The 9,502-nt window shown below is 40.5% G+C and overlaps 1 protein-coding gene across 1 annotated transcript in view; it reads right to left on the bottom strand.

The window, feature by feature from the left end:
* Positions 1 to 9,502, bottom strand: part of INPP4B (inositol polyphosphate-4-phosphatase, type II, 105kDa) — a 288,721-nt gene that overhangs the window by 125,795 nt on the left and 153,424 nt on the right. The window contains 1 exon segment of the mRNA XM_009894169.1: positions 2,903 to 2,953. Within this exon segment, the coding sequence (XP_009892471.1) occupies positions 2,903 to 2,953 (51 nt within the window).

The following is a 9,502-nucleotide window of genomic DNA, read 5'->3' on the forward strand; positions in this document are numbered from 1 at the left end:
GGGAAAGAGAAGAGAATTTGTTTCTATGGAGAAGGGTAACTTCCTCTGGTAAAAAAACCCCACCATGCAGCCTGCTTTCTTTCAAAGACAACCAGCTGGATATTGAGTATTTGAACACCTACAACAAAGCTCTACACTAAGATAGGTTTTCTTGCATATAAAATGTACAGTTCAAATCACAATTCCCAATTCATAAAAGCACCAACACTGGTCTCCAATTTGGCAAATTAAATCATCAGTTATGGCTCATTCCTATTGACAACACAGGCTTAGATTTCCTGTGCTTTGGTTGGCACTTAAGCAGCAGAGGAAAAAAGAGACAAGTTTTCCCTAGAGAGTCTAAAGAAGGCTGGGAAAACAGTGGATTTGGGAAGCGCTGAACAGGAAGTAAGGAACAAAATAGGAAATATACAGAGAGAAATACCACAGCTATAGCAGCAAAGATCATGGTTAGTTTTCACTGCCAAAATGAAACATGTACTTTTACAAGAAATAGGTCGAGGTGTGACACACAGCCTCGCTAGAGTGAACACACAGATAGTTCTATCTTCCTTTAGATCAGTCAACATGACAGTGGCTCTTCACTAAAACTGTATGGTGGCATGGTTAGCTAAGATTACTTATCTTCTTACATGAGCATATCCTTCTTCGTACAATAAGAACACGTTACACAGCGCAACATCTATATAGCAGCCTTTATGCTGGCTTTTCACAGCATTCGAGTGCTTGTATTTGCAACCTTACTATTGGAAAAGAGGGAGAGGGATATTTGGAATGAGACTGACATAGGTTGGGTCACCTGGAGCTTCTTTCTGCAGCACAACAGAACTATAACATAAGCTCAACATGAGCCAGCAATGTGCAATCGCAACCCAGAAGGCCAACCGTATCCTGGGCTGCATCAGAACTGTGGCCAGCAGGTCAAAGAACGTGATTCTGCCCCTCTACGCCACTCTTGTGAGACCCCCACCTGGAGTACTGCATCCAGCTCTGGAGACCCCAACATAAGAAGGACATGGAGCTGTTGCAGCGCGTCCAGAGGAGGGCCACGAGGATGATCCGAGGGCTGCAACACCTCTCCTATGAGGAGAGGCTGAGAGAGTTGAGGCTGTTCAGCCTGGAGAAGAGAAGGCTCTGGGGAGACCTTATTGTGGCCTTCCAGTACCTAAAGGGTGGGCCTACAGGAGAGCTGGGGAAGGACTTTTTCCACTAGGGCATGTAGCAATAAGATGAGGGAGGAATGGCTCCAAACTGGAAGAGGGCAGGTTTAGATTAAACATTAGGAAGACATTTTTTGCTGTGAGGGTGGTGATGCACTGGAACAGGTTGCCCAGAGAAGCTGGTGGATGCCCCATCCCTGGAGGTTTTCAAGGCCAGGCTGGATGGGGCCCTGGGCAACCTGGTCTAGTGGGAGGTGCCCCTGTCTATGGCAGGGGGGTTGGAACTTGATGATCTTTAAGGTCCCTTCCACCCTAAACCATTCTATGATTCTATGATAAATGAATTTAAGAACCCTAAGTCAGAGTCCTCATGTAATGAGGGCTAAGAAGCAAATACACCACTCTCCTATAGAATCTGAGATCTTTGGTCCTTGTGCCCACTAACCATCCCTGAGTGTCATATCTAGTTCTCCAGGGTCATGAAATTAAAGGTGAATAATTTTATAGGCTGAAAAAATTCTACTTGTTTGTCTTTTTCATATTTTTATGCTTATTTAGAACAAAATTTTCTTTGCCTGATAATGCAATTAGGAGTTATTTGCAGAATTAAATAAAATTGTGAATGATACCATGACCCAAATGAAGAGAGTTATGCTAACGTTCAAGGGGTCTAATTTCCAACAATGCTAAAGAATACTGTTTCCATACTGATTTAGATACAAATAGTCTACCCTGGGGCCTGAACTGGCAGTCTACAAACCAATCTAACTTTGCACATGTGACTTGGAAAGGCTTGAAAAGTAGGATTTAAACAGAACTGCTGCTGTAATGCTAATTACAGAGTAATGTTCCTCTGTAATTTTGCTAGTGGGGTACTCAGGATTATAAATCTTAAGATACGTGCCTTGAGTAGTTTGATGAATAATCTCAGCTAGCCAAAGAGAAAAGTCTCTATAATAGCTATATGAAAAGTTGAAACACATTGATTATTTCACTAAAGATTGAACTTGCTGCCAAGCCACAGATTTTTCAGACACTAGCTAAAATCCTGTAAACTATGCCAAGGATGCCCTGGTAATGCAGGAAAGTCAACACCGTAGAATAAAAATTTCAAAATTCAGTTATTTTAAATGTTTGCAGACATAGATTGGATACCTGCCCCAGACAGTATTTGGTCTTTTATGCAGCTCTAGCAGGACCAACATTTCCCACCCTCATGAGGTATCCATATTATCTGGCAGGTTCTCACCTCCTCAGACCCAGAACTGACATCCCAATACCTTTGACAGAAGTTCTCCAGACCTACACAGAAAAATAAGTCCTACATATGTCACCAGCATAATTTCTTAAAGTGAACCCAAAGGCAACTCCTACAGCAGAACATTTTACACTCTGCACATGAAAACCAGAAAGTGACAGGCCGGGCTCACTGGGGCAAGCTCTCAATCTCATCCACCTTGCTTGTATGGCAGGAGCAGGAAGTCTAGATAGTTGCGCTTGCCTCAGGATAATTTCAATTGAATAGGATTTTCAAGAAATATGTGAATGGGATTACATCAATCACTGAGACTATTACTCCTGCCTTGATTTTTTTATTCATTTAATCCAACTTCTGCTATTAAAAAAGCTTGCCAGCTCCTTTTTAGCAATTAGGCAGAGCACCATTTCTCTTCATCAGGTGTCTGTGTCTGCTGTTGAGGTGAAAAAAAATCAATTAATGAAAAAAAAAAAAAATTGCTTACTCCAACATCTGCTCTTGGCTCCTTGTGATCAGGTAGGACACTGGTGCGGACCTGAGAGAGGAAGAAAGAAAAAAAAGGCAAACCAAACATTACTTTTTTGTTGTTACTTTCCAATAAGAATGACAGAAGTGCTCATGCATTTTTTTCCTCATACTTTCTGTGTTTTGGAGATAAATTTAAAGGGAGATAAATATAAAATTTAATAACAATTAAGTAATAATTTAAGTACAATATCTTCTAGTTCCTGTGGATAAAGTCTCTCACCACTACCTATCTATCATTCTGAACTTTCCTGATTCGCTAAAGGGAGAAAGGTTGTGCTCAGTTGTTCCTCTCCTAAAATGAGACTCTGGCTCTAACCCGAATGCCAGAATTCTTCATCTAGAGTTGTTATCTGGAACCAAAATTTTCAACCACAAATGGAAGAATACAGTACATTTAAAAGTAGGTATTTTCTCCAAATTGCATTTGCATTCTCCAAACTTGCATTTGCAGGCTGATCTGCAATAGACATCCTGATCCCCAGCCTCACACAATGTATGGCCCCGTCTTCTCCTCCTACCACCTCCTGAGCATCTTTGAGGTGACAAGTATCTGTAGGCATTCAGAGAATGAAAGTCCCTGTATTCTCCCCTACACAGGACCTCCAGTTGTCCCTGGATCTTCTGCAGGGTGGAGCTGCCCTTGTACACAACTGCTTTCATTTCACAAGAAAAAGCACGGGACAACCTGACTTCCTCTTACTTCTGTATTTCCCAAAATACAGTACAGGTTTTTGTGAGGTGGCTTTAGTGTCTACATAATTTTATTGTTGAATGTTGATTGAGAAAAGAGAACAGATTAAACAGTAAAAATGAGATACAAAAAGTATAAGGAAACCTCTGTAACACCCCTCTAACATGGTCTGCCTGAGACGAAATAGCCTATTGGATTAGCCTGCTGGTAAAAGGATGCCAGCTTCAGCAACACACAAGGGAGGCATGTACTGAGCATTCACATCTGTTTGATTACCTAGCCTAAATAACAGACACCCATTTACAGCATGCTCCCCCAAGGACAACTTTTTGGCTTGATATCAAAGTAAAACTCAAATTCATTTTGAAAATGTCAGCAAAAGACTCGTTTTGTCCCATGCCCTCAAATGTGTCCCTTAATTATTTTATTCTAGCTGCAACTCACTATACAAAAAGAAAACCCTCCTGTAAAACAAATTGTTGCTATCCTAAATACAACATGTTAGAAAGGGCCAAACCAATAATCTACCACAGAGACAGACAAAGTAGAAACACAGCTTTTTTCATTCAGCTCCCTTGATTCTTTACAGTGAGAACAATTTTTTTTCCACAAAAGCCTGAAGATAGTAAAGCAATGCTACAATTAATTTAATGAGGGCCAGCATACTTTAGAAATCTGTGGGAGTCCTCATTTGGATGTAATTTTACATTTGGATTTTTTCCACTAATCTAACATTTACAACACCGAGGCATTTGGCTTGCTACAGAACACTAGTACAAAATTTTCAATACAAAATTCCAATCTAAAATTTACCTCTAAATACTTCAAGCCACAAATGAGAATAAAACTACTGACAATTTCTTATTGGTGATACCGGTCTTACCCTTTGGGGGGCTGGGGAAATAGGGGAAATAAGTAACAGCAGATCTGTTTCTTAAAAGAAAGAAGGGGTATCAACGCCAGACCAAAATTCGATATAATTTTAAGATGCTAAAAAGCTGCTCTATATGCTAGCCTCAGACAGGTAACATCTGGCCCAAAAAGAAAGTGAGGTATTTCCATTTTCTAATTATTATGGCTATTTATTCAAGAAATACAAACAAGTAATTTAAGAATGAACCTTCCTCTTCATCACTGATTTATAGGAAGATGCATTGTAACCCAGAAGCAGTTCAGTAAGTATTTGAAAACATGTGTACTTGTTCATGGCAAGATACTAACGTGTGCATTAAAGCAAGAGGAAGCCCAAGTATCTTTTATGCTTATTGAAATCAACAAAATCAAACATAGACTTAGGATCATAGAATATTTATTCCTTCTTTTGCTGGATAAAGTCTCAGCTCAGGAGAACTTACTTTTGTTTTTCAGACCCAGCAGAGAAATGGAAAGGGACATCAAAACCTGACATACCTACAGTAGAAGCCTTCCATATAACAGAAACACATTTTTTAATTCCAAATGCAGTTAAGTACGGAAAAAAATTCTGTTGCTTGTTTGGCAATTCCAAGCTCAATTTCATTAGTGTCACAATGAAAGTAGTAACAAAAGTATCCACAAACTTCAGTTGCCAGTTCTGAAATACCTTTTAGTTCAGCCACATGGTTTTTTGTTCATTTGTTTTCATTTGGTTTTAATCCCTTTATAACCAGTAGTCACACAGCCAAACATACATAAATACTGCGTTTGGTGAGACTGGCATTAGACTGAGCCTTTCTTCTCTCTGAAGTGTATTCCTTTTGAAAGGAGACTGGATTTTTTTGATCCAAGTTTGTGCGCGCTTTTTTTTTTGAGAAACAGTTTTAAAATATTCATTAAAAACAGAAGTCTGATGTGTGTATGTAAATACATATATGGGAGCTATAGTCTGGTTCCTTTCATGTCGTCTATTGGTTAAGCTCCCAAACTTACTTAAACTCCCAGAGTACTGCAATTATAAGAGTCCTGTTACAAGATGTCCACATAGGCCCAGGCAAGCATTATTACAAGCACAAAGTCAGACAGTTCACAACCAAATATAAAACAAAAGAAACAAATCTGCTCTAGTCCCAAACCACAAAATGAAAGAGGGAAAAAAAAAAAATACAAAGGATTTGAAAGAGCAAATATTCTCCCAGTACATTACCTGATTAAACAAACTGCTGTACTTTTTAAAACCTTGTCATAAACCAACTTCTCCCTAATGGCCCTAATAGTATCTTAAAACAACTATAAAATATAAACACAAAAGCATAAAACAAAAAGGCAGATTTTAATCTCAAGCATCCATTATTCTGCTAGAATTTCAGTTTTCTAATTATTTGCTCTAGGTTTTCCTGATCAATATGCAAACCTCTGAATGGTGAATTTATTCTTAGAATCATAGAATGGTTTAGGTTGGAAGGGAACTTGAAGATCATCTAGTTCCAACCCCCATGCCATAGGGGATGGGGCATCCACCAGCTTCTCTGGGCAACCTGTTCCAGTGCATCACCACCCTCACAGCAAAAAATGTCTTCCTAATGTTTAATCTAAACCTGCCCTCTTCCAGTTTGGAGCCATTCCTCCCTCATCCTATTGCTACATGCCCTAGTGAAAAAGTCCTTCCCCAGCTCTCCTGTAGGCCCACCCTTTAGGTACTGGAAGGCCACAATAAGGTCTCCCCAGAGCCTTCTCTTCTCCAGGCTGAACAGCCTCAACTCTCTCAGCCTTTCCTCATAGGAGAGGTGTTGCAGCCCTCGGATCATCCTCGTGGCCCTCCTCTGGACGCGCTGCAACAGCTCCATGTCCTTCTTATGTTGGGGTCTCCAGAGCTGGATGCAGTACTCCAGTTGGGGGTCTCACAAGAGTGGCGTAGAGGGGCAGAATCACGTTCTTTGACCTGCTGGCCACAGTTCTGATGCAGCCCAGGATACGGTTGGCCTTCTGGGCTGCGATTACACATTGCTGGCTCATGTTGAGCTTCTGGTCAATCAGCACACCCAGGTCCTTCTCCTCAGGGCTGCTCTCCAGCCATTCCCCGCCGAGCCTGTATTTGTGCTTGGGATTGCCCCGACCCAGATGTAGAACCTTGCACTTGGCCTTGTTGAACTGCACGAGGTTGGCATGGACCCATCTCTCCAGCCTGTCCAGGTCTCTCTGGATGGCATCCCTCCCCTCCAGCGTGTCGACCTTGCCAAACAGAATTGGGGTAAGACTGAACTTCCCTGGAATAACACACATTACAGCCTCACCTTCCCAGACAAGAGACTTATGAAGAGATCAAAAATGTAAGCAAGAAAGACAGCTTGTAACCTAGGTCAAACGCAAAATGTTTATGACAAGTCTTCATTCCAGTGATTTTGTTTGTAAAATACAGCTATCTTGTATACACCACAGCCTCTCATACCAGGAAGAACACTGGTGCGCTAGAGCGGATACTGGTAATGATACATTTAGTTTTCTTTAAGTCTCATATAGAGCTATATGCAATGAGTAGTTATCCTTGTACTTCCTAGTGCACTTATCACAGTGAAGTGTCAAATTTCTCTAGGCATAAATGCTAAACTCAGTTTTAATTAACTGTCCTTTAGTATAAGGCAGCTTTATATGATTATAAAGAATATTTCTTTCAGTCATTCTTGGCAGTCTAAGCCACATTCACACACACTGTCAAAGTTCAGAAGACTGAATCATTACCATTACTGAAACTTTTGTGCCTGCCCTTAATTAAAGCTTTGCATTTCAGTTTATGGTCAAAGGCCACATTTGGAAGGCACTTTTTTGTAAAGAAATAATGCCTTTCTCAGTTACTGTAGATTTACCTCGTCAAATCACCAGTGGCTTCCACAGACTTCCCAGTACTTATTGCTGTTGGCTGCTCAAACGCCCACTGTTCCGTCACTCCTGGCATCTGACAATAACTAGGTACATACCACATCGAGCAAAGCATAGGATAAGAGGGACTACTGAAAGCAGTCAATGAAAAATTGACTTAAACTCTTTCAACGTACACCTTCCAAGAAGGCATTCACAATTTCACTCTCAGTATAACTCGGGTGGTGGTATAAGAACACAACACAAGCAGACAATTTTACCTTTACATTACCTGGAGTCAGCAGTGACCATCTGCACCTTTCTTTCCCCACAGGCCCATCTGCACAGAACGTTAGCATGGAACTCTGCTAACACAACCACCACAACTCTGCAGACAGCTGCTATGGACAGGCAGTCCCCATCCTCACCACCACCGCCGCCTGCCTCCCAGCAGTGCTGCACTACCCATCAGAGTCAGGGAGAATATTTCTTGTAACTTTTCGGTCCAATAAATTGTAGGTTCATGTACATGTGCTGGATGAGCTAAAAACACTGAAATTGTTACTAGGTTCTGCAACAATACTGACTAGTTTTTATAGGATAGATCCCATTCCAGTAGATGCAGGAAATTTATTTCTAAAAGATTATATTGATGACACATTGTACATTTACCAGATATTTATTTTCATCATATAGATTAACAATTTGCTAAATAGTTCAATCAACATAACACAGTCAGCAAAGTAAAACACTTCCATCAATACTCTGTTAGATACCAGCTTATTGGATGGAGTGACATAATGCTAATACAGTCATTTTCCAATCTTCATTGCATAATTATTTCTAAGAGTCCATATAAAGCAAAAAGAAATATCTTTTCCCAATAGGTGTGCACGTGGTATTGCAGGGTTTACCGTGCCAATGTGCTACGCAGAGACACTAACGAATGTTAAAATTCAATTCAAGACAAAAACAAGTAAAGGGAACTTAAGCTATATAAACTTTACTGCAACACTTTTGCAGTAGTATAATATATATTATGTTTAATATATTAATAAAATATAAAATATTTAAATATTTTATACTACATGTATGCTCTTATCATTTGCTCTATACCAAGTGACAGTTTCAGCTGTTTATTTATCTGAAAGGCTCAAATAGAAGGGCAGGTTTATCTGCATACGGTTGGATACTTTTTATAGGCGGTGTTTGATCATGACTGTCTTGCAGAGTGTGGAGTCAGAGTCATTCATTTGTGCAGCCCTGAGACTATGCACTACATCCAGGCATGCTTTTCAAGAAATAGTACGAGGACAACAGAAAATACGAACTTCTCAGTCAAACAACCATCACAAACTGCTTTTCTTTCCAACTTCTCTACACCTGAGTATCTTTCTCTTCTCTGTGGAGGCTGCATCTTTATATACTTTCTAGACAAGAGTACCAACACATGGTACAAGGTAAGCATTATGAGATGCCTCCAAGCACAGATTGAGGTTAAAATCTTTTAATATCTTATGTGGGTGCATAAAAAGGTGTATGAATAACCATAGAATGGTTTGGGAGCAGAAAAACACAAAAGCCTTGAGCATTTGACTACAAATAGAGTTTTTGTTGGTTTGTTTTTACAGCTTGGGCGTATGATCAGAATTGCCTTCAAAAAACTGAAATCCACAGTTCAGAAATAACAGATTACTTGGGAACTGTCTCTGTGTTGAGTGCATCACAAAAAACATGCCACCTCTGCAACATCCAGTAGGATGGAATAGACCAAGCGACAGAAAAATCTATACATTATGAGTGCTTTGGGACATGCTACAGAGCGTTGGATCAGATTTACCGAGGCTTATTAACATAACTGCCAGCCACACCAGAGCTGTGCTATCTTGCACTGTGCCTCTAAACAAAACGACACCGACCGTACCCATACACAAGCCCACTGCAGCTCAGATTCCAGGAGGAGGTTACAGCTGGGGTACAGGGCCTGACTCAGCATGGGTCACGGCTTCAGCTGCTGATGCTCAGCCTGTAAGTTACAAAACACAACTAAGAACTGACTGTACCGAAGATGTGCTACATGGAAAAAGGGCAGCT

This window comes from Charadrius vociferus, unplaced genomic scaffold, assembly GCF_000708025.1.
Source record: "Charadrius vociferus isolate BGI_N301 unplaced genomic scaffold, ASM70802v2 scaffold21, whole genome shotgun sequence".
Lineage (NCBI taxonomy): Eukaryota > Metazoa > Chordata > Aves > Charadriiformes > Charadriidae > Charadrius > Charadrius vociferus.